Source organism: Larimichthys crocea, chromosome XXIII (assembly GCF_000972845.2).
Source record: "Larimichthys crocea isolate SSNF chromosome XXIII, L_crocea_2.0, whole genome shotgun sequence".
NCBI lineage: Eukaryota > Metazoa > Chordata > Actinopteri > Sciaenidae > Larimichthys > Larimichthys crocea.
Genome location: NC_040033.1, coordinates 5,364,474 through 5,390,661, shown reverse-complemented (window position 1 = coordinate 5,390,661; position 26,188 = coordinate 5,364,474). Strand labels below are relative to the sequence as shown.

Below are 26,188 nucleotides of genomic sequence, written 5' to 3'. Positions count from 1 at the left end.
CTTATATAAGAGCTGTGCACTTTGTGCTACATGGTTAGAAAAAGGCTTTTAAGAGAAGCCCACAATTAACTATAAATGCGCAAAAACTACAGACACACACACACACACACACACACACACACACACGTTGAGTGGGGGATTTTATATGTAATGAAAACAGGCAGCTGTGTTTTTTTTTGTTTTTTTTAAAGCCCCCTGAAGAAAAAAACACGGGTGAGTCATCTCGCCTGGAAATAGTCAGAATCACTTTGCCTATCATGAGCCTTCAGTCCAAAGAACTAAGCTCGTGCCTCATTTGGTTAAGAAAAACCCCAAAAAGCAAATGAGTGAATAGCAACAATGTCCGCTGCTGTCTGCAGGAGAATGTAAAAGATAGGGTGTAATGGAAAAGTATAATCATCCGCCACCTTGTCGGGTTGTATAAACATATTCCAGCCTCTCAAGGAAACTAATTAGTGGTGCAATTTATCTGGCAAGCGGCTGACGGTAATGGATTTGACCCTCTTGTGTTAAATAGAGCCGTAACATGTTTTTTACTGATCAGAGGAGGACGGTACAAAGAAAAAAACACGACGTTAAAGCTTGTCTTTTACCAAAATCCACCAGCTTGATCCCCCCGTGTGTCGTCAAAAGGATGTTATTGCCTTTGACGTCACGGTGGATGGTCTTGTTGACGTGCAGGTGCTGGAGGCCCTGCGAAGAAGAAGAAAAAAAAAAGAGGTTAACAGCTTTTTTCTGACAAGCACCTGCCTTCGAGATTATACCGTTTAAACCTCTTTTCACTGAAGCGGTGTATTCAGCGGGCGGCCTGTTCGATTGAGGTCTCCCTACAGTACGGCATTGTCTCCCAAACAGAAAAAAAACAGACTTACCATGAGGGCCTCGTGCAAGATGTAGGCAATAATGGCTTCATCCATTCTGTCGCCTCTCTTCAGCATGCCTTTAGCCAGATCTGTCACCGAGCCGCCGTTGCAGAGCTGCAGCAGCAGAAGACACAAAGAAAGGAGAAGAAACTCGACATGAGTCAGCACTTTACAATCTGAGATGTGCAAAATTTAACGTGCAGATCATTTTTGATCACGAGATGAGGAAAAAAAAAAAGAAGTGATTCTGTCGGTCTTTAGCGGCTTATCTTCCCGTGGCAGCTCAGTAAGAGGTGAAAATCTCGGCCCCGTTGGGGAGAATATACATAATCTGCGCTGTGATGACTAAGCAGGGTAAATATTAAACATCTCCAAATGAAGAACATCCTCTTATGTTTCCACACAAAGCCAAGGTTTATATTATTACACACTATTTAAAGGAAACTGCAAACAGAATATACAGAGATTCACTTTCTCCTCCTCACGGCGGGAAAAAAACATCAGATTTTCTGTGTTTATAGGTGTTTTCTTGCCTCTAGTAGAAATAGACCCCACTGTCAATAGCAACCCTGCTTGGAAAATTACAGAAAATTACCCAGTGGGTTGCCTTGGCAACAATAATAACCCTTAATTTGGGGCCTTTTCTTTGGGAGATGCCAGAGGTATATATGAAAAATATAAAAGCTCTGAGCTGTCAATCACAGCGCCGGGAGGCTTCGAGCGAACATAAAGTGTAGACGCCGTTTGTAAACACAGACCACGGCGCCTCGTGCGCGATAAAAAGACATCTACAGATGCATTAAACACACGAATGTGGTGACTATGTTGGGAACGCATCTTTAGCAAGAACGACAGGAAATATCCATTATATCTTTTTATGTATTAAACACTCGTTCTCGTGTAATTACACTCATTTCCCGCACTTGTGAACTGAAAGCTTTAATTGGGCGATAGGCACACAGCGGTGTGTGCTTATTTAGGATAAGAATCAGTCCCCTGTGGCGATTGTGCTGAAGAGATCGAGCAGCACATGTCAGAAAAGGTTTCTAATAAATGACTTATATAACACAGCATGAACGCTGAACTGTAAATGACAGAGTGCTGTACACAACAGCACAGCATGGACGTGACCTACAGCACTTGTAGGATTTTGAACACACCACATAACAGAACGAGAAAACTGATGGTGCCATTTTGTCTCATCGCTCTATGAATGTCTTCGCCGAACAAAGAAAACTGCTGACTGCCACGACAGTAGCATTTTCAGCACAGGGATGATATTTGCAGCTGCATGCCAAAAAATCTCTGAGCAGGGACCCATTCTGTCATTCAGGCCTCGATCGCCTTCGCCAAAGTGTTTCTGCAGCTAATTGAGCTAACTGCAGGACGTTATGGATCTCTTCTTCCACTCACAGCTCGCAGGGAACATCAAAAATTTTAGAAAATAAAAGATATTTATTTACGAAGAAACGAAGAAAGGAGGAAGCTGGAAAAAAGCGAATGATCACTTTCGCTTAAAGGCATAAAATGCATCGTGACTTTGTTCATTGCACTACTTTTTTTTTCATTTGTTGGAACTGAAGACTGTGAAACTTTGAATAAAGCACATCATCATTTTGGCTGCTCTTTGCTTTGCAGTCGTTTTATGCCTCTTTGTGTCTCTTTGTGATTATTTCACGTCTCTCTTCATCGTTTTGTGTCTCTTTGTACTACTTCTGCATCTCTGTCATTGCTTTGCCTCTCTTTTCGTAGTCATTTTATTCATCTTTGTGACGTTTTTCTGTCTCTTTGCAGTCGTTTTGTGTCTCTGAGACTGTTTTACATCTCTCTTACATTGTTTCTCTCTGTGCTACTTCCATTTCTCTTCCATTGTTTCGTGTCTCTGTCATTGTTTTGCCTCTTTCTGTGAATGTTTTAACATTTCTCTGTGGTCATTTTGTGTATCTGTGGTTGTTTTGGGTCTTTTTTTCTGAACAATCTTTCCGATGTTTTCTGTCTCTCTGCAGTTGTTTTGTGTCTGAGATTGTTTTTCATATCTCGTATTTTGTTTCTGTCTGTACTACTTCTCTGTCTCTGTCTCTGTTTTGCCTGTGATTGTTCTGCATCATTTTGTCTCTCTCTGAGATTCTTTTACGTCTCTTTCTGGTCATTTCTTTGTGCTTGTTTTAAATCCTTGTTTCTCTGTTTTGCTTCTCTATATGTGACACTTCGTTTTGCGTCTCCTTCTGGTCATTTTGCATATCCTCGTGATTGTTTTGCATCTCTTCGTTGTCATACTGTGCTTTGAAATAGTTTTGAGTCTCTTGTAGTCGTTTTGTTTCTCTTCGTTGTGTCTCTGCAGCTGTTTTGCATCTCTTTGTGCTTGATTTTGCATATTTCGAGGTCTGACGACAAGAAATGATAACAGTGATCTATCTATGCACTGAATTCTGAGAGTGTTTGACCTTGACTAAGAGATGGCACAAGTTTTCAACGCCGTGCCCTGCGTCTGTTTTCTATCTGCCTGCCAATCCACCTATCCATCAGAAGCCCAGAGAGCTGTTGCAGGATGGATGGCGTGTATCTCAGCTGGCACACAGGGAGTTTAATCACTCCTCCTCGACGTGCAGACAAACTGCAGTTAAACAGAGAATACCGCTGAGGCCTTCAGAGACGGTACAGCGCTCCGACAATGAGCCGTGCCTGACGTCAGTCCACATCACGGCCGCCATATCACCTGTCATCATTAAATTACACGGGGCAGACAGACAGATCCATATTAATGAGAGGTCCAGTGTCCTAGATTTAGCACAGCTAAATGTTCGCGCACTCACCTTAGCCACTGTGCCTACTTCCAGAAAGTGATGCTCGACATGAACATTAATTATTTGACATGTGCTGAAGACTTAAGCCTCTGCAGAGTGCAAACGATATGTGAACCAGTTTGTTTGAATCGTGTACAGAATGAACAACTTTTCCGACACTTTCTATGAAGTCAGAGCTTGAGTACACATATTCGAGGGTTCTTTTTTTGGAAAACGCACAACTGATTCCCATTAAATTATGATTGTCAGTGTGAATATGCAAAACTGATAAAAGATAATAGCTTAATCCACTAAGTTTGGTAAAGAAAAATAACAAATTGGTCATTTTAAAACTACCCAATCCATTTTAAAAGGCAAAAACTATGACTTATTTCTCACAAGATTTGGTTATTACAGCAACCAGGCATCACCATAGAGTAATATAAGGAAATGTCAATTCCCCTGGTTTCACCATTGCCTTATTTTTAGGTAATATCCCAAAAAAGGGCTGCAAAATTATCCACACTGCAATGATTAGACTAATAACTTTAACTTGTTTATTGTTAGAAATTATTCATATGTCTTGCCTAATTTGCATTTTTTCACAGCACATCTGCTTAAAAAGGTCCAGAGTGTAAGATTTAACGGCACTTAAAGGTGAAGTTGCAACCAACTGAATACAGCTCGCTTCCCTCTCCTTCCATGCATGTAGGAGAAATGGGTGGCTGCAAATCTGGAGCCAGTGTTTGGATTGTCCCTTCTGGGATACTGTAGAAACACAGCAGACTCCATAGAAGAGGACCTGCTCCCTCTGTAGATATAAAAGGTTCATTCTAAGGTAACAAAAGCACAATGTTTCTTATTATCAGGTGATTATACACTAATGAAAACATACTAATGAATATTATATATATCATTTGTGCCATATTTACCAATAGATCCGCCTAAATCTGACACACTGGACCTTTAAAATAAAATATAAGGTCTGGTAAGATCCAAGTCTTACATCTTTATCTTGAATGTCACGTGAGTTTCTACAGAACTGTCAATTTTCAAAGAAAAAAAAAACTGAATACGTTGAATATTAAGTGGGATATTCTCCATTACAAACGAGGTCAGGTGCTCATTTGGTCATGTAAATGAACGCAGTCGATCAAAGACGTGTAAAAGAAGTGGATGAAACAAACGTAGTGATGAAACAAACTGAAGTGAGGAGAAACCACGGCGGCTGTTAAAACACACAGGTGCTGACTTTTTAGTCAACCCGTCTTTGATGTGAATATACAGTAAATCTGTGTCGTGTTTCTTTATTTCCTGTCAGATTACTGGACGCGTGGAGTCGCATCACGTCTAAACAAACTGTGTTACTGTGTGTGCGTGATACGCTGGATCGTCTCCAGAGAAAAACACTCACACTATTGTTACTGTGGCCTTATCGTTTACACCAACATAATAGCTGAGGTGTCTACTTTCAGACACCATTTAATGAAAAGCCCAAACAAGTAATAGCGTTTTACACCTCATTGTCAATTAATGACTGCAGAGGTTGGGGTACGAGGGCAGGATGAGACAGGACTGACTAATGGAGGTAGCATTGTTTATTTTTGAGTTTCAGAAGGTGTCGAACTAAAGAGAGGACAAGCAAGAGGGTTAAAACACAATGTCTCTGCTTTAGTTGGAGCTAATACAACACTAAAACATCAAGCATCTTAACTTTAATTTACTAATTGTTAGAATTACTTTCTTGATTTGTTGGGTACTTCTTCCATTTCTCCGTTCAGATTATCTTTGGAGCTTTAGTGGATTCATGTCCACCTGTTGGCTTTTGTAAACCAGGACACTCAGGCGTTTGTCCAGAGTTATCTTGGCTTTGTGCTTCAGTCATTGTCATGCCGAAAGGGTAAATCTGTCCACAAGCTTACATTTGTGTTTGCTTTCTTGGAAATCTCTGTAAAGCATTCATTGTTTTCTCCGTCTTGATCAGCCCCCGCTATCTTTTGTGGTGAGTATATATCGATTTTATACTGCTCCACTACATGTCAGAGGGAAATCTGGCAGTTATTGTACACGTTACTTCTCATATTAAGATGTTTTGGATAAAAAAAACACATGACAAGCTTGTGAAATTCAATATAATGTCAAAGATTAAACCAACAGTTCCCAACTTGTATGGCTTATGTAACCTTACAAGTCATCACATTCGCCAAGACTCTGAATTGTAAAAACTTCTCAGATGGTTTCATACAAATAACTATTCAAGGTTCAAAGGAGTCCGATTATTGAGTATTGAACACAACTTGTGTTCAATCATTTCATGACCTCCTACTTCTTCTATGTCGTGGTCCCAGTTTCACCTCGAGTCGAGCAGCTAACAGTCAAATACTACTGACACATTGCATCAGTATTAACGATCTAATAACGTCAAACCACATCAGTTCTTCTTCTTCAAACTCAGGCCGGGCTGTCACATAGCTTGTTCAGGCCGATTCAGGAATTATTATTTTTGGCCATTCTACCATGACGACGTGTTTAATGTTGTGTTATGAAGACTGTTTGACGAGTTCTTCTATCTCTGCAGGAGCTCTTAAAGATGCCCTTGCAATGTTTTGGTCCCAGTAAACACCCTTCATGCCCAGTTACTTCTTCCATTGCCCAACGACAGAGCCGGTTCATGTTTAAATACTCGCCTGTATACAAGTCGTTGTGAACTGTCAGACCTTGTATTAACAGACTTTTCTAAAATACTTAGGTGTTATGCATAGGTAGAAGCGGTTCAGAGTAGATTATTGATTGTTGTAGCACAGATGCAACATTAGATGGATGTGTTGTACATGACCAGGTCACGTTGCCGAGCCATTACCAAATATAAATGGTAGAAACCAACAGTAATGGTGTTTACAGTCACTCTGTGGTACAGAATGTCAGTGGACAGGCTTGCAAATTAGGCTGAACAATCGCTACAGCCATCAGATACTGTAAAGCTTTTGGGTTACTGAGCCCTTTTCCAGCTTGCTCCATGTTATCGCTCTCAAATCTTTACCGTCATTGGCAAGAACATCCAAGCACAGATCACAGTTGATCTCCACATGCTATCTACCGCACATACAACTGTGAACATTAAGCTCTAAACTCTCTGCTTTGACGCTCCAAGGCTCCTTAAATAAACACATAAAGGAGGCGTTCCTGTCTTTTAATGGTGATATATTTAGAAAGGATTTGTTAAAAATTATAATTATGTTGAAGGTGTTATGACATATTGAGAAAAAGATGTGATACTTGCTCTGCAAAGTCATTAAATGTGTCATGAAAACAGAGTTTCACAGCAGTTTCATGAGCAAATATAAACACCAGCATAGGAGATACTCTTTAATTACTGGTACCACTACTAGCATTATTATTAAAAGTAGTAGTAGTAGTAGAAGAAAATCATTTTACATTTAGACTCTAAATTGAATTTAAGCACACAGTACTCTCATTTTAATTGAGTGATTTTTCATTTTCGGATAATGGAAGATGAGACGCATCTTTAAGATGAGCTTTTAAAGGTTGGACTAATCATTGGCCTTCATCTGTGGCCGCGTCTTTGGATGAAACATGGCTGCTTCGTAAATGAAATGCACATCCAAATCAGGTTTTTATTTCCAATTAGAGAATAAAAGTCGCTCCGTCGTCGCCGTCTTTGAAGTATTTTTAAACTCTGGGCGAGCAGAATTAGGCAGTCATACATGAAAGCTTGTTCATCTCTGCCTGCATCCGCTATCATAAAGGAGGGCACTACAGAGGCAAAGCCAAAAGCTCACAGACCCCAATGAGGGGCTAACAAAGTGGAGGATGCAATTTTGTATGAATTCAGTTCATAATGAGCGGTCTAGTGTCGGTGCGGGGCAGAGAAAGGCTCCTCTCGGCAGAGCTAAAGGATGGAAAATTACAGTTTAGAATGGAGGGACAGTAACCATGGTGAATGACCACCTCACCGCCTGCCTTCCTGTCTCTTCACTGCTAAAGCCCCTTGTGCATCTACTTCAGAGCACGCACACACAGCCACAAACAGCCACTTGCTAAACTGTCAGGCAGTGATTTCAGCCTCAGGATTAGTCACCAGATTTGGACTGCTGGCTGCAGATCTTTGCAAGGGAAAATGTTGAAAATGATATGCAAACCACACAGGAAACAAAGTAAGGTTTGTATTTTTACTACATAATTCTGACACAAAACTAACAATCATTCTCATCAGATACAGATCTTTGTTTTTTTCCTGTAATGCACTGTGTGGTCTGATTATTCAGCATCTTAGACTGTACTTGATATCCGAGCAAAGTGATTGCAGGGTCCTCTGCAAAGGTCAGGAGGAAGGACGGCGATGAAAAGGGAAAGAAACACAAGCTGGAGAGGTGAAAACTATCTACGGGGTTAGCATAACACTGCTGCTGCTGATGCACATCTCATTGAGCTTGGATTACAGAAATATGGACGCGCTCTCATGCTATCGTTCCTGATAATGGAAAAAAAGTGGAGCATAAGTGGTGAAGACAGGTATTTCTTTTAAAGGCGCAGTCATGCATGCACAAGCCACTGACCACTAAAAAAGGCCATATAATAAAAAAAAAGAAGCATTTTTTTAAATAAATTTTTTTTCAAAATGTCTAAATATTCCATGTTTATATTTTGCTGATTCATTTTCTATTATATAGAGATGAGGTTTTAAAAGTAAAGGTAAGTAGGTGGACTGTGTATGTGCTGGAAGAACTGGAAGTCTGATAATCAGTTAATGCAATGTGTTTTTTTGTTGATATTTTTAAAAGAATAAAATCTTTGCAGTATGTAAAGCAGTGGTGCAAATCCATATTCAATATTTAGGCACATCAGTGCTTTTAAAACATAAATGCTAATATCAGTGCTAACATTTAGTAATGTATCCTGTGTAGAACGTGAATTTCTGCACCAAATATTATGGCAATCTGTCCAGATGCTGTCAAGACAACTTACTGGTGGTGTTAGTTCTTGAGGCCTTTCACTAAAAAAATAAAAATTGTAACCTCCTGGTGGCGTGAGAGGGATAGTCAGGGAATCACCAACATTATTTGGGATCCATCCTCTGGAGACCAAGAATGTTTGGTCTATATTTCATGTCAAAACCTGTTGGACTATTGAAGGTTGAGATATTTCATTCAGGACCCAAGCAGTGCACCGACCAACAAATATTTCCCTCTTTGTGTAAAACTGTTGTTGCTGTAGCTGTCGTTAAAAAATAACTGGCAGCTGTGGTAGCCAGAGTTTTATTGTAAAAAAATATGGTGTAACTTATTTTTATTACTACATTAAAAACATTTGGGTTAGGGTTGGCGTTTTATTCCATATTTTACCATATATATACAAGTTTTTATTCCCCTCAAAAGAAACACTGTTTTGCCATTTAATTGACATGAAAATGGTTTATGAATGATATATATGCCTGTAACAGTTAATATAAAATATTATTTTGTTCTGTATAAATTCCCCTAAATGCTGTATAAATAAAGCTTTTGAAATATGACTGTCACGATGAAAAATGCTGCTTTGAACAGTCCTTCAAAGACCTTTACGACCACAGCTGTGACACTTTGCCACCATTCTTTCTTATCGAACCCCCTCAAGTTTGCTGACTGTGTTTACCAGACGACTCGGCGTTTGTGTCGCTCTCTATCAAAGCTGGAACACAAATTACACGGTCAGGAAGGGAAAAGGTAAAGTAAACCCACATCTGCCACCGTGTTGGACCCCACAAACACCTTTTCCTCCTCTGAGGTTGACCTCCATTACATGTTTGTCTGAAGCTTGACATTTGGAAAAGGGCTACAGCAGGCAATGAAATATGGCAGACAGAGAACTGGGGGAGCTGGAGGCGACGTTTTTTTAGATGTACAAGGTCCCCTTGAACGTTGGTATAAAATATCACGAGTTCATACCGGCATCTTGGCTTTCTTGTGTTCAAGAAGGTGCAAGGAAGCAGTTACACAGCGATTTACATATAAAAATCCAGGTGCACCAGCAACCTGAAAATATGTTAATATATTTAAAATATCTTTCCACCTTTTTAGCATATTCTACCCGAAATCCAAACAATGCAAATCAGCTATAAGAGACATCGAGGCGTGTGCTCCAACCTGCTATAGTATATACTAATGCACTGTGAGCAGAAATGCCTGCTTTGCTGCTCTCAGCAGGACGCCCACGTCACCTAACCTCAACCCCCAACACATGATTGTTGTTTGCCTGCGAACAAATCCCCCAGGTGGCCTATAGGTAAACTCTGTGGTGGCTTAAACTGTTGCATAATCCCAGGCCAGATTTGGTCACCGCTGCATATACCTGGCGAGACGCGGCGTCTGAAGTAAGATCGGACCTTTAATCTGCAGCGATACGCTCTCTGTCTGCACGGTACAGCTGCAGTCTACAGGCGATAGGCCCTTTGTGGTCTCAGTCAAATATTTGTGTTGTGGCAAACACGTAGTGGCTTCTCTATTCAAATATAATAAGTGTTCCTACCTCCAGTACTAGCCACAGCTGATCTCCACATTTCACGTCCTTCTTGTAGTACATCCCATAGAATTTGACAACGTTGGCGTGGTCAGACAGAGCTTTGAGGATGTTGTACTCTGCTTCGATCTCCTCATCAATGTCCTGAAAGACGAGGAAAGAAAATGAATGGAAGAAAATTAGTGCTGTCAAAGTTAATTTTGTCGATTAATTTTAAAGAATTAACGCTTTAAAAAAAATTAACGCAATTAACGCGGCTTTGTTTACTTCCGGTGGCGGCCGCCATTTTGGATGTGGCAAAGTAGAGCTTTGTTTCCCAGATATATTAGTGTGTGTGTGTGAATGGGTGTATAAGAGGCATTAACTTTAAGCCCTCACGGAGACTGCGCCCTGGGTGGTCGCCCACATTGCCCATAGCTAAAACCGGCCCTGCTTGTTTTAGTTTACGGGCAGATCTGCCACATCCAATATGGCGGACAGGTTAACGCATCGCAGCAACGGACCAACCTGCTCAGTGAGGCGTCTGTGTATATGTCTATGATCTATCCTAACTAAAGGAGAGTCTGTGTATATATGTCTATGATCTATCCTAACTAAAGGAGAGTCTGTGCATATATGTCTATGATCTATCCTAACTAAAGGAGAGTCTATGGCGGAAAGATGGATAAGGACGGACTTTTAGGGGGAATATTTCATTTTAAAAAGTTGCCCAACGGCTCCTTGGACAAAAACAAGGCAATTTGCACAGTTTGCAAAGCCGAATTTAAATTCCACAGAAGTAACACGACTTTAACATATCACCTCAAAGCAAAACACCCTGTCTACGCTACAAGAGTGTGGCACTCGTCAGTATATTTCCTCATTCTGGCTTTTTTCTATTTGCACTGTGCATATGTGCACCTTAAGCCAATAAAATGAATGAAATTTTTGCGATTAATTAGTTAATTTTTTTAATCGATTGACAGCCCTAAAGAAAATTAAAAATGTCAAAAGAAGGAAAGAGGCTACTGATCTAACGGTGGTAAACCAGCTGTCTAGATTTAAAAATCTGCTCTAGCTCAGTTCTCAGTTCACATCCTGCAATGACAATAAGTTAACTTAATCATTCTTATTGGGTTTATTTGTAAGGATCAAGCAAAAATAACATGATACTATAGACGTGTCTGTAGTGGTTGTATGCAGATTACTTTACTGCAGTGATTCCCAACATTTTTTTGCCTTGTGCCATCTTGAAACTAAGCAATGTCTGCATGTGACTCATGTCTGAGTCATGAGCAGTTCAAACTAGTAATTTCCCTTGTTTTGTTGGAGAAACCAGAAGAAGGATAAAACTATTCAGTATTCCACAAGAAAAAAGGAATTATTAGGAAAGAAACAGTTGATTTTCTCTCATGACCCCTCATATTTATCTTGCGACCCCTTCATGGGATCCAGACCCCAGGTTGGGAACCACTGCATAACTCATACAACTCTTTACAAACAAAATAACCTGAATCCGAGCGTACCTTTTAAATATAGATGTGCTGTATGTAATAGGTCTATACGTGAAATAATCAACCCAGCAATTCAAATAATGATAATTCACAGACTAGTGGTCTGTGTATAATTATTTCTCAATAATGAGAAACAGTAACAAATTCACAAAAGACTAATGAGACTTTTATTAGCACAAAGACTGGATTTAATGGATGAAAACGGCTGCTCATTAGAGCTGCTAAATAAGCCGGAGAGTTCAGTGTACCTTCAAACAAGACAACTACAATGACGCCAAAACACAAGATCAAATATGACAACTTTCTATAAGTGTTCATTACAAAACATAAAAGCCTCTGTTAGTGTTCTTTTATCTAAAAATAGTGAGCTTTGCTGATGGTATATTCGCTATAAGATGATGGCAATAAATTGGTAGTAACTTTCTGTAAATCTCGTCACTGTAGAATAAAATTCGTACTTTAAAGGATGGATCAGTCCCATTTTTGGGGACTGAAGCAACATAATGTATCTGTGCTCTGTGTCAAAATGTTCTTGCTTCAGTCCAAATCTGCTTCACACACTTCTGCATTGGTGCCAAATGTGTTTTGGCTCAATGATAAAACCCTGCACAAGCAAAGGAGCTGGACTGATGCTGAACAATTCATCAGAGGCAATTTACTCAGATCATTTGCTGATGGTTATAGATGGAAGAGAACTCCTTACAGTGTTAAAGGGTTGCATACTTTTGGAGAGTTTTTCTACTGTGATGTTCCAGGAAGGTTTGGCCTTATAGACATGGGAGTAAACGTTGGCTAGGAGTATGATATAAAAGCTTACCTCAACCATTTTGGCAAGAATTTGCTTGAGAAACACGGACAATCTTTGGACTAGAAGTTGAAGTGTTCTGTTGTTACACTATACCTTGGTAAAACCCCAGTTGGTTGGACTTGTTGGACAAAATCTTGTGATTAAAATAGACAATCCAGACATATTATCTGCCCCTGTCCCTGGACTGTAGCCAAAGAATGGGAAAATAAAAAATATACAACCCTACAAACACTAAACTAAATCCACATAAACCATAAGCTCTGGAAATGTCAGATCGATAACACTAAAAAAAGAGTATCTGTTTTGTAGAGAAGTTTATGATGGAAGCAAATCGTAAGTTAACAAAAAGAAAGAATGGCCGTCCAGATCTAATCTGGTGATCTGTGTTGGTGTCTAACTCTTTAAAATACAGGCGCTATAAAGGTGACAGGTTTAGGGTCACAGGGTAGTTACTTCTCAACCTTGTGCTTCCACCAAAGACATAAACACACCACAAGCTTATAGCTGCTTTAAGCACCGGCTACAACACGTGCAAGGCACGGGGTGAGAACATTATCCAACTTTAGAGTACGCTAATGGAAGAGCATTTAAAAGGTTGTTTCAGAGAGTGAACTTACATGGATGGGGTCCAGTATCTTTACAGCTGCTTTACTTCCATCAACTTTGTTGAGCACCTTGTAGACTTTCCCGTACGTCCCTTTCCCGATTGTCTCGATGATCTCCCAGGTGTCGGTGGGATCCGGAAAGTTGTCAAAGACGATCGATTTCCCTGATCGTGGAAACATCTTCAGGAGAGATCTCCTGTGAAAGAAAAGAACATGAGTCACTGTTAGGCTGCTGGGAGAGAACAATACAAACCGTAGTATTCGCAGGCTGATGTGCTTAAACTGATATTAATCCACGTGAGAACATATTTGTGAAGAGCTCAGCCGAGGCAGACTTAAAGCTCAGCATGTACAAGCACACTTTCTTTACATTCTAGATACAAAACTCAGTTCTATGCCGGGTACATTATGCAGAAGTGTAACCTGATGAGTGGCTTGTCAAAGTGCTGTCATGCTGGTTTGTTTGGGAATTAAACTGGAAGCACGTGAAGTGTGTTTAACTGGTGGATAATCCAGTCTTAGCTGGACAGTTGGGGGTTAATAATTCTTCCATATGGTGCTACATCATAGTAAATAGCTGTAATTGTCACACACTTTGCATTGTGTACACTTTGCAGCCTTGTAGCTAGGTGGATCCAAGCAGCAACCTCTGCAGTTCCTCGAATGGCCACTTGAGTCTGGCTACGGAACGAATCAGTCTCCATAAGTCCCCATGTTCAAATGTCCAACTTCACAGCAGAAAGCCTGGTACAAAAAAACAGCTTTGTTCTCTAAAGCTAATCATTCAGCCCACCTCGGGTCCACCAGTGATCCACGTCTTTACTGCCAACATGGTGGCAGCCAGCACCACGACACTATGAGCTTCAGAACAGCGTCACGCATACGCCGTCCGTTCTTTATACTGAGTTGTTGGCGGTCTCAGTTAGTGAAGACAGACTTTTGAAGTAAATTCCAAAGCCTGGTTTGAGCTCCAAGCGTTCCAAATTTCTGTCAGAGAGTGTTATGTCGCACTGAATTCTTGTGCAAAAACAAAAAAAGACAACCAACTCTCAGCACATGGATGTGCAGTTATTTCTGGGACTGATTTCACTTCCAATTATATTGAATTTCACACGCTGTAGCTGCGTGCTGGATGCAGATAAATGATACTTTAGGATTACACTGTTACAATGCTGGATGACAGACATTGTGATTGTTTTTGGAGCCGCACTGACTCATGGTGAAATCACAGGGTTTTATTATTGGGAGATTTAAAAAGCATAATAAACACAGATGCATAAATATGCTTGTGGATATTAATAGAGATCTATGCAGTAGCTGTTAGAAATTAATCTTAACGATCATGGCATTCAGTAATTTTGCTAATTTCATAGTTATTTGTTATTTAAATAATGAGAAAACTATATTGTAACACATTTATGATGAGCACACTATCTCCAAAACGGTAAATAGCGATTTTCTAGTTTTCGACCACTCAAGGCACTTTTACACTACATATCTCAATACACTGTAGGCATTGGCTGCTACGCAAGGTGCCAGCTGCTCATCAGTTTGAGGGGGTTACCAATCATTCAGCCTTCAGGAGCAATTTGGGGTTCAGTATCTTGCTCAAGGACACTTTGATATGCAGACTGGTGGAGCCGGGAATCGAACCACCAATCGTCTGATTAATGGATGACCCCCCCTACCAAACAAATGGACACACATGCACAGATAAAGATATACAGACTCTGTGCCAGCTCCCATCAAAAGATTAAGAAAATGAACCACCCTCAAAGTCTTAAACACTTCAAGGAAGACTAAAATCACAACTTAATACTGTGAACACAAGGTGGTTGGATGCAAAATGAGAAAAAAAACAGGATCTTTGCATGGAAATATGCAAAAGAAAGGAAGTCAGATAACCAAATTATCATGTACAGGAAGCAAATCCTGTTTAAACACACCTCCAAGAGCTCCACACAACACTAGAAACCACAACAAAAGCAGAATAAAGTGAAACAAACTTACATTGCTCTCTAAATGAGACTTGGAACATTTTTTTTGAGAAGTAATTAATCCATTTCTGTGCAAAAGGTTAGCATGGAAGCAGTGTTAGGCCAGGTTACGAGTGTAAAACCACAGAGGAGGAGCTAACGCGAGCTAATCTCACCAGCAATTCCCCTGCTCCGGAGGCCTGCCATTGGAAACCGTCTCTAAGTGGTAGAAGATACGGCAGGATTAGCAGGAATTAGCCAGCGTTGCAGCGTGAGCCTTTCCTCATATAGACACCCCATTCATACACAAAGGAAAGCTGGTTAGAGGCCCTAAGAGCACAGTGCAGCAGAGCTCTACTCCTCTTTCTCTTAACTGTGGTTCATTGCTTCTAAAGGTGCTGACTTCCCAGCAGTTCTAATCTAGTTATGATCATTTTGACTTGAGTTATTATCACTTTTAGTCCTTTGTTGACATCTTTCATGGTGAGTGTTGTGGAGAAATTGCTGAAGTCAAAGGTCAATGGTGAGGTCAGGAAGGAAGAAAGTGTTCAGGAGCCTCTGATGTCTTATGCTGTATTATTTATTGACGCTTGGCCCAAGGAGAATTAGAGACACTCTCAAAGTTCATCAGAAGTGCCTGAGTCGGTCTCACATTCTGCCCAACTCATCCTGGTGGATCGACTTTAAACCCCAAGATAACACCACAAATACTACACGCCCAGAATTAGTCAAAGAGAATGTCTTTACTCTTGCAGGTGTTATTGTCAGCATATTCTAGTCTGGAGACACAGATGTCTGTTTACGCAGATTGGAACGTCAACGGCAAGCTATCTATTATGTCTATGAAGGCAGCAACAGGTCTCTTTGACCCTGGACACCACAGTGTTGAGATAGACCGGCACCTACTGTTCTCAACCAAAGCCAAACAACTTATACTGCTGAGGACCTCAAGGCCCACACGTGACATCGTGTAACCTAAGGATAGAAAGTTTCATAACAGTGAGCAGCTGTTGGTTTTGTGTCAAACCCAGAAAATGTCTCACAGTGGTGGCTCTATGGGGACACTGAACAGTACCTGATGTAAAACATCTGATTGAACATATTTTTCTTGCAGTGCTTGGTGATTTTTCCTTTAGTGTCATCATGGGGTTGACATTTGTGATTTATATTTGTACTATAACAATGGATGGATTGTCATACAATGCACAGATATTCCTAGTGCCCAGAGGATGATCCCAACTGAATATGGTGAACTCCTGACTTTTCCTTCAGCGCCATCAAAAGGTCAAAATTTTCCCATCCAGTCAAATATCTCAACATCTAGAAAATGACATTCATGGTTCCAAGATGATGCATTCTAATGAGTCTCTCTCGTATCTGGCTGGATTTTCATAAAATTTGGCACAAATATTCCTGGTGCCCAGAGGATGATCCCTTACTGACTGTGGCAATCTCTTGACTTTTCCTTTAGTGGCATCAGTTGGTCAAAATCTTCCCATCCAGTCAAATATCTCAACATCTATAAGATGGGTTTGTACAGACATTCATGGTTCCCAGATGATGTATTCTAATAACTTTGATGATCTCTTATCCACTTGACATTTGTGGTTTATATCTCTACCATAACTATGGATGAATTGCAATCAAATTTGACACACATATTCCTGGTGCCCAGAGGATGATCCATACTGACTATAGTGATCTCCTGACTTTTCCTTTAGCGCCATCAGTAGGCCAAAATCTTCCCCTTTCTAGTCAAATATCTCTTTAAGATGGGTTACCACAAACCTCTGTACAGACATTCATGGTTCCCAGATGATCTATTCGAATGACTTTGATGACATTTGTGGTACATTTGAGTAAAATGTCGCCCCCAGGATGAACTGTAATCACCTGACTATGATATATTTCCACACGCTCTAATGTTTAGCATTCTCTGCTAAACATTGGTATGCTAGATTGTGAGCATGACATAAGCATTTAGCTAAAAGCACAATTGCTTGCACAGCAGCATAGTTGACAGGAAAGCTACATGCTGCATACTGTGAATGAATCAGCCCAGAGCGAGATAAAAACAGCCCTTGTTTAGCAGAGATATTATCAGCAATTAGTCTCCTATACATGCATTCACGTGTAGGTAATTGAACTCATGTTTAGACTAATGTACAGACCTGAAGTAACCTGCGGACGTCCTCAATAATACATCACTGCCTCAATATATGTGACAACATGCTGTGACACATGAGACACGAGGGCGAAACCAAAGGACTCACACTGGACACCTCCAACAAGAGCACAGGCTGCAAGGAAATAACCCCTTAGAGAATACTGTGTGTGTTTGTGTGTTTGGGTTTATCTAACCTAGTGTGCCCTGCAGCATTGGCTAGCTGTCACTTGTAGTTAGATGTGTAAGGGTGTAGCAATAACCACAGTGTGTGTGGGCATGTATTTTTTTGTATGAACAGCTGCACTGCTGCCGTTTTAGGGCATATGAGACAGATTTTATATAAAAAATGTCAACAAATTTGAATCAAAGAGTCAAAAAGTCATGAGTGGGAATTTATTCCTTGATGTTTAAAGCTAAAGTTTGGCCACTCGAAGCTCTTACCGGTTGGACACTGGCTGTGGACTAATCTGCAAGGCTGATGAGTGGGTTAAGGTTTCGAGCTTAACCTTGGCACAGAGAAATCCTGCTTGTCAACGGGCCAAGATAATCTGGCTCACCCGACACATCGAAGTCAATAAAACCCAATACTTTCACCTAGAGCAAGGGTTTTGTCAAAGAATACAGGCTGCAAATGGCTTTTAATGGAGGCGTACAGATAAAGATCCTCATGCTACATCAAGCAGAAAACTCCCAACGCCTATTGATTGCCAACATAAGCAATAAAAGCATCACTGCAGCACATTTTAGTAACGTTACAAGAGGGCAATCTGTTTAGGAATAAGTAGAAACAGCAGGGTGTGTTTCATATAGAAGAATCTTAAAAGACAGCAGCATAAACATAACCTCGTTACACAAACACAAGTCAACGTCGCTGCATACATATTCAAATTTTAACAAATCATAGCAGTGAATAACTCTCAATATTTACTGACCTTCGACGGCTGATGGTGAGAGAACTGAGACACATGGCTGGTTAAGGGTAAAGAATAGATTTAGACACATATACATGTACACATACTGTATACAGACACACACACATAAACACACATTCACACACACACACACACGCATACAGCTGCCACTCCCAAAGTTTGCAAATAAGAAATCCAAATGAAGCAGCTTGAATTTAACCAAAGAAGCAGGTAAAGGATGCACGCAGGTAAAGCCCGGCCAATGAGATAAAAAGCATACTTACTCTGTGCTCATTTACATGCTTGGGTATCAATTGTGGATGACAGCATTAGCAACCAAGAGCAAGGGTGCAGCAGGTCCTGTGGGCCCCCAACTTCCCTCTGCCATGTATTATGCATCAAGAATATTGCACAGTTATTAGTAATCAGCTTAAGTAATTAGTATTAGCATAAGGCCGTCCGGTAGCCAGCAGCCGATGAGTCTGATAGTGTCATAAATTAGCTTGAAGAAGACGAGCAAACAACAGGCGAGTGCATGGACAGGCAGCGAGGAAGTGAGTCAGGTGTAACAGGCCGTGACTGCACTGGAGCGCTCTCAGCATCGTTTAGCAGTGTCCCATTACACAGGAGCTGCTGGGGAAAAAAGCCACGATGGGGCTGAGCCAGAGCTGGACTGAGAGTTCACTTCAGACACTGATGATATGTAGATATATAGATATATTTATACTGTGTATAAAGCTTAGATCTGGTTTGTTAAAAGTAGCATTTTTACATCAGTAAATCATCAATCTTTACTACTTATATTTGAGATATTTGTAGAATTGCTGCAAACAAACGTTGCAGTCCCTGCAAAGATCAACTCTCTCTGATCACTTATTTAGATTGCTAACTAACCATTTAATTTGAACATTTTCACACCTATTTTTTTATTTTTTTTTGCCAAGCTGCAAAAGTTAAATGTTGCTAAACTACTACACGAGCAGGCTAAACCACGTGTCACACCTCTGCGGTGTGCTGAAACTAGATCATTTGCATAACTTCCCACAACATGTGTTTTTATCATGCAAACTAGCCATTTCTCGTAGCTCCTTCGCCTACCTCTGTTTCCATTTCCAGCCTGAAATTACATACTTTTTGTCATGGTTTAGACAGCTGTTGATAAACTAAACCACCATTATTGCTGTAACCAAGCCAAATGCTCGCTAAATACTTTTTAGTAACATTTGTAACAACAAAACTGATGTCCTCCTTGAAAGTTCGGCAAATTATCCCACCATATAAAACACAAAAATGTTGTATCATAAAGGCCAATCAGGGTTTCAGCACTACAAACCACTAGCATTTATTAGTCTTGCCATCCTGTAATTTCTTTACATTTCAAATATGTATTTACAAAGAAACGTTCCCCAGTTACACCCTTCAATAATGTCTTTTGTGAGATTTCATGCAGCTACGACTTTCCCCGCAAATTACTGATTGTGCTCAAACTGTCAGAAACGAATTGCTCACGCGGTGAAGCTGTTAATTTATCATACAGAGACAAACAGATGGCACGGTGATTGTTTCCCCCTAAACACTCAAAGGCGTGTATCCATCAGAGAGAGAGAAACTCTCACTAAACAATCTTTGTTTTTTAACAAATCAACAAAAAAAACGAGTAGATCGGTGCACCTGATGGTTGATGTGACCCTTTGCTATAAGTATTTTAGTCCAAACTACAGTTTAGTTTTTAGCATATTGGATTGGTGTGTTTGCAGGTGGCTTGTTGGAGCACCCAGACGTCATTCAGCCCGCCTCAGGTACGCCGATGATCCACGTCCAAGAGACAGGACTATCAACATGGCCACGGCCAGAGAAACAGATTTTGAGGGTGACATTATACGGCATCCATTCTTTATACTGTCAGTGTTTAAGCAAGCAAGAAACTGCAGCCCCTTCTCCTGAAAACCAATCCTGTCACAAGAAAGTCTGCTTAATTACCTAGTAATAGTCAGCTCTCAGGTCTTTGTTGTTTCTGTACAGTGGAACATGACCCCAATTTGCAAGAAAGCGTGTAATAGCAGGTAGAAGTCCTATGGAGGCCTCACATAGCTGAAATATTGATGGCAGCTGCTCAATTATCATCTCAGAATAACAAACATACAGACGCTCTTGCTGTTTACTGCTGTGTTTTTTGCCTTTTACCCGTGCACTGTCTCAAAGTTCTTCAGATTTACGAACATAAGAAGGTTGCTGTTGACGTACGGCAGTTATACTCTCAATTGATGCTAATAAACATAAAATCTGTTAGGGCAAAGGTTGTAAAAAAAAGTCAAGATAGCGACAGACATGGGGACAAAAGACATATATCATTTGGCCGGGTTCAGCCTTAGAAATCAGGTTAGGAGTTCGGACATACGGAGGGAGCTCGGAGAAGAGTCGCTGCTCCTTCGTGTTGAAAGGAGCCAGCTGAGGTGGTTGGGGTATCTGATTGGGACTCCTCCTGGGCACCTTCCTTTGGAGGTGTTCCAGCCATGTCCAACTGGAAGGAGACCCAGAACCCACTGAGGGTTTTCTAACCTGGGAACTCCTTGGGATATCCCAGGAAGAGCTGGAATGCGTTGCTGGGGAAAGGGACATCTACAGCGCCGATAATCAGAAGAAAATGGATGGAAAATTACAAGAAGACACCCAACAAGAACTCTCTAGAGATAGCTGAGAAGATGGTGACCTACAATAGGTCCAGCTCGTTGACCGTGCCATAAAACCTCATCAATACGTCAGCTTTAAGGCCCCTTGTTTTCTCCAATAATAAATCTGGAGGCCCATGATGTCTCTGTCTGTTACAACCACACTGCGAATCACAGCTCTGTTTCCACCTTCACCTCCACCTCTTATGAACCTCCCACCCCTCGCTCTCCATCTGGGAGGAACCCTTCATGATCAACGTGTCGACTTTGCTCCCTCAAGCACATCCTCCAGGCGTGCGGGTCTGCAGCAAACCAACCTCATTTCCTGCTCTGCTGCTTTACAAATGGCTCCTGGAAGCTGAACCAAGACCAAGGATGGCGACGCACTGATGGCCATAATAGCCGTATGATTAGAGCAGGCAAAGGTCCAGCTCAGTGTGCAGGCCAGACACACCTCTGTGCCTTCTGCCTAGGACAGAAAATTACAAATGATGGAAGATGGCTGTTAAACTAGCTCATAATTGTCAAAATTATTAGTCCTTTTTTGACATCTTTTATGGTGAGCAGCCGTTGGTTTCGTGTTTTTACCAATGTCACACCCGCATATCGTGTTATTAGTGGCTTTAAGGATGAAAATGTTGGTCCTGTGGAGTTTGCTTGTTCTTCCGTGGGTTCTCCAGGTTCTTCAGTTTCCTCGCACGGGTTAATTGGTGACTCTTAATTAAATATGAACGTGAATGGTTGTTTGTCTCCGACCTGTCCAGGGTGTACCTTGCCCGTCCATCCTCACTCATCCATTATGAAAAACGGATGGCTGAAAAATTTCTTTCCAAACAGAAAATGGATAAAAATTCAACATCAGGGTTGTGCTTCTTAGTGAGTCGACAGCCTTTACAGAAGTCTGCCTCTCTTTGCTTAATGCTACATATGAAAATTTGGAAGCCACGTGCCAAATGTGTGACGTGTTACATAACCAGTTAATAGGCTTAATTTCCTGACAGGTAACCTACATACTGCTCTGCTGCACTCTCAGCTTCTCAACCCACCGATCAGCCTCTAGTCTTAACACCGTGAAGAATCATCCTCTCCGACTGACACTGCACCCACCGCTGAGATCTCTCATCTCGTAATAATCCTTCTCATATACTGTAAGGAACTGTACTTTGATTTAGTTCAGCCTTTTCTGTTTATGCATGTCATGAAGATTAATAATATTTTAATAAAATTAAGAGTATTAAGTGAGTCTGTGGCTGGAAAATTTGCATACAACAGAAATAAAGAAATAATTTTAGTGATTCGTTGTTAAACAATAACCAACCTTTGGTCCCTTAAAGACAAACAGACACATGCTCAGAAGCACAAAAGCTGATTTCCATTTTGCATCCATCACAGCTGCATGTCTTCATCTATAAGTCAATCAACCAGAAAAAAAATCAAATGCTCTTATACATATCCATAGCAACTCGAAGACATTAAACACAATAACTAAGTTGTATACTTAAATATCAAATTAGCATTCGAAAGATTGAATGAACAAAGTGTCTTACCTGAAATTAAAGTAGCCGTTTTCAGACATGTTTTCAGACACACTCTGCTGACAGGTAGTGTATGAAATGTGTTCGGATTCAGAGCGGTGTTACGGGGTTGCCAACGATTATGTTGTTGAAAACTAAGTGGCACTGGAACGACAAGCAAGTCACTCAGCTTTGTCTCTTCTAGCCCACTCATTGAACTCTGACTCTCGTTGAATATCTGTGTTATGTCATAAAATAAGTAATTTTTTTTTTCTCTCACATTACATGGAAGCAAAACCAAACTTGGGTTATATTCACTGACAGTATAAAGAGTGGACAACGTATGCATGACGTTAACCGAATTTGGTGGTTCCGGCTGTCGCCATCTAGGCAGTCCTGCCTCTTCCGACTCCTGGCTCATCTAAAAATGGGCAAGACGTGGATCATTGGACATTTGAACATGGGGACTTGGAGACTGGAGACTGACTCACTTCTGGAGCCAGACTCAAGTGGACGTTTGAGTAACTGCAGTTTTTGACACTTCTGCACAGCCACGGAGGTTGCCGCTTGGCTTTAAAACAGTGTTTCACAGTGTTAAACCATCTGCAGTTTGATCAATATCTGTACAAAATGCTACAAAGATTAATTCAAGAATCAATTTTTCTTAGTTGAAACTGACGTTGACTTTCACACTGCACAGATAAACACAGATAAATCTCCTGAAAATGAAAACTCTGATTGGATTAGCAGCTTCCTGCAGCGCCTCGGGCTGAACACAGTCACTTTAAAACGTGTGTAAAAATCAAACTGCAGTGATGCTGCGTGGTAACTCACTGGTTCGAAGGACAAGCTCATGAGGATTGATTGATTGATTGATAAGGGTATTGATTAACACACTGTGTGTGTGTGTGTGTGTGTGTGTGTGTGTGTGTGTGTGTGTGTACATGTGGGAATCAATATCAGCATTGTATCGCTTCTGACATCATCAACGCCCCACCAAGCACCCTGCAGTGTCCTGCACTGACATCACAAGGTCAATTCAAGCTTGAATGACTTCACTGAGGTCGAATTTTTATTTCCTTACCACATCTTGAAGCGTGTAAATATCGAGTATTTCTCATGTATTCAGACTGACATATATGGGCTGATTGTTATAACTCAAAGTCCTTGACTCAAACACCTTTCTTTGACCGCCTGTTTTGTACACTGCTGCTGAAACAATCCATACAAACAATAAAACCGCACGCCATTGTCCCTTCACCCTCCTGTCCTAATCACGCGGTCATACTCGATCAGTACCGAGTGGAATAATGGCACAGTGTCGGGCACAATCAAGCGAAATCAGAGATCACTTGAAGGAGATTTAAGGAGGGGACGCTCTGATTGTTGATTCCACTGTGATGCAGATCGGCTGGATGGCTAACCCGAGTCGAGCCTGTCTGTGAAGACTGATTGAATAAGGCTACTGATGAGGCTATTGTGGCCGTAGTTACGTGGTGTGAATGCCTGACAAGCTCGTGGCTGCCGTCAATGACTGGCTGCCATTGTGGCTAATCACTGGGCCGTGACTTCCCCAGCTGTGGTATATAGCATATCATGAGCCACTTCAATGAGTACTGGGCTTGTGCAGTTGATAGAAAGATCATTAGGATATCATTGGTGCAACCACGTGCATGCATGCAATGTTTATATCAGCGTTTGGAAAGTCTATCATTTGTATTCTGATCCATATTTAACTTTTCTCTCATTTGTGCAAAGGACAAAACGTTTCAGCTTGTTTGCAGCTTGTTTAAGACCACGCGGAGAAATCAAAAAACAAAAATGTTTGCATAAATTTGTTCAAGAAGCTGGACACACGGCTCATCTGACTGTGGAAACAGAGGAACAGCTCATGAGTCTCGGCTTGCATGCGCTGTTAATGAATTGGTTGCAGGGTGTGTGATGTGAGTTGCGTGAATGACGTGATGTATTCATAGCAGCCTGTGATTTGCAAACATTGAATTCTCATTTAATTACAGATCTTAACATAAGACATTCGTTCACAGCTCCCCCTGCTGCTCTGCTTAACTTACGACTACAAACGTCAACCTCAAAATCATTACATCTGGGAACCATGAACGTCTGACCATGGCAATCCATCTAATGGTTTTTCTAATAATTTTAAAATAATTTCAGTCTGGACCGACCGACATTGAGCCAACAAAATCCTCCTGAACAAATAACAAAGTTGCACGAAACACAGAAACTACAATGTGAACAGCAAAGTGCTGTTGATGATTCCTGCCCACATAAATACAATCAGCAGAGTTCACGGCACGATGCTGACTAGTCCCAACAGTGATTCATCATCAAAACAGAGTTTGTACTTTTCCCCAGTGGAGATGAAAATGCACTTTATTGTTCTTCAGTATTCATAAAGTACATCTGTGTGTGTGTTCGTCTTTGCATCCTAGCCAAGGTTTACTTGACTTATTTAAGCTGTCAGTGTCCAAACAGAACTGAATTTGTTGAGTTCCCCGAGGGATTAAAACAGCTGGATAAACAACATATCCACCACCGCTTAATACAATCATTCATTCAGTCATTTTTTTCATATGTGATGATTGGAAACAGGCCACGTATGTCAGGTTAAGGTCTTGTCTTTTTAAGAAATAACTCTCATCCATGGATGAGGTGGTTAGTACATTTAACGGTGAGAACATGTCAGTTTTTACATTAAATAAAGGCAGAAATTACAGTTTTGGTTGGTATAAATATAAAAATTACGGCATATTACCGTTATAAACATGGTGCAAAAGTATTTTAACAGTGGAGTAATGTATTTTCTCCAGAAAAAGATTTATTTGTAGCTATTTATTTATATATTTATGATGTTTCACTGTTATAGAAACCCTATTTAGAGTTTACGGTCTTTTACTGTCATTGTTTGGCGTTTTTTCACTATAAAATCTACAGACATTTTTTGACATTTCAACAGATTTGTTTGCCACGATTCTTATTTTGTGTAATTTAAGTTCCATTCCAGAAATTAGACTAACCCTGCTGCAGTTAGCGATATTTTTCTGTGGTGTTTTGACGCTGGCAGATTTAGACTTTTTGTTGGATTTTCTGTAAATAAAGTTTGCATGTTTCAGCTTGAGTTGTACTTTGAGTTTTTCTCTCCCTCAGCTTATTTTTGCAGAGCAAACATCTTGAACACACCGATAACACTGAATCCATCTGGCTGCGGGCTTCAGGTTTCTTTGCATTTTGGGTCGAGAATGTGCACGAAATCTCGATGCATGTTCCCGCAAAAAGGGATGGGACGTGCAAATGCGTGGAAACAACAGACGAATTCATCGGGAAAGCCGCCACTGTGTAATTAACATCTGTTATCATAATAGAGGTCAAACTGAAGAGGGTACACAGAAAACCCCAGCGAATACGACAGAAGCCCTCCTTTCAAAATAAAATAAAATAAAGAGACGTGGGCTATCAGATCATTTTTGTGTAGCGTGTAATCACCATCATATTCCAAACATATCTTTCTAGTGGGCAATACAAGACTATTATCATGGCAGACAGTCAAAGCATCACATCTATCTCTGTTTTCAGATTATATGACAGCTCTGATCTGCGGTTAATGGACAGTGGCATTTTGGTCATTTCACATCTCCACTTTCCTCCCTTTTTTTTCATACTTTCACTTTTTCCTATCATTAACCCCGCAACAGAGTCATCCGACTGAAAAAACCCCACCGCCGAGATGGTGCCCGCTCGGATTTACTCGGGTGTTTGGCCACTCTGAAGCATGACGGACAAAATCCAAATCATCCCGGCTGCCTATCAGCAAATATTCTGAAACATAATGTGTGTCTGCCTGCACCAGCCCTCCTTCAAATGT

The 26,188-nt window shown here is 40.8% G+C and overlaps 1 protein-coding gene across 4 annotated transcripts in view; it reads right to left on the bottom strand.

The window, feature by feature from the left end:
• The window catches only part of myo3a (myosin IIIA), a 62,454-nt gene that overhangs the window by 35,883 nt on the left and 383 nt on the right, over positions 1-26,188 (bottom strand). The window contains exons 1-5 of one of the 4 annotated variants that reach the window (XM_027274364.1): positions 17,216-17,317; positions 13,081-13,264; positions 10,172-10,306; positions 873-977; positions 594-693 (exon numbers count right to left, since the gene is read on the bottom strand). In XM_027274364.1, coding sequence (XP_027130165.1) covers positions 594-693; positions 873-977; positions 10,172-10,306; positions 13,081-13,248 — 508 coding nt within the window. In that variant the 5' untranslated portion in view covers positions 13,249-13,264; positions 17,216-17,317. Of the gene's footprint in view, positions 1-593; positions 694-872; positions 978-10,171; positions 10,307-13,080; positions 13,265-13,662; positions 13,679-15,220; positions 15,292-17,215; positions 17,318-26,188 lie in introns of those variants that run through there. The other 3 variants (XM_027274365.1, XM_027274366.1, XM_027274367.1) reach the window with 3 other exon arrangements.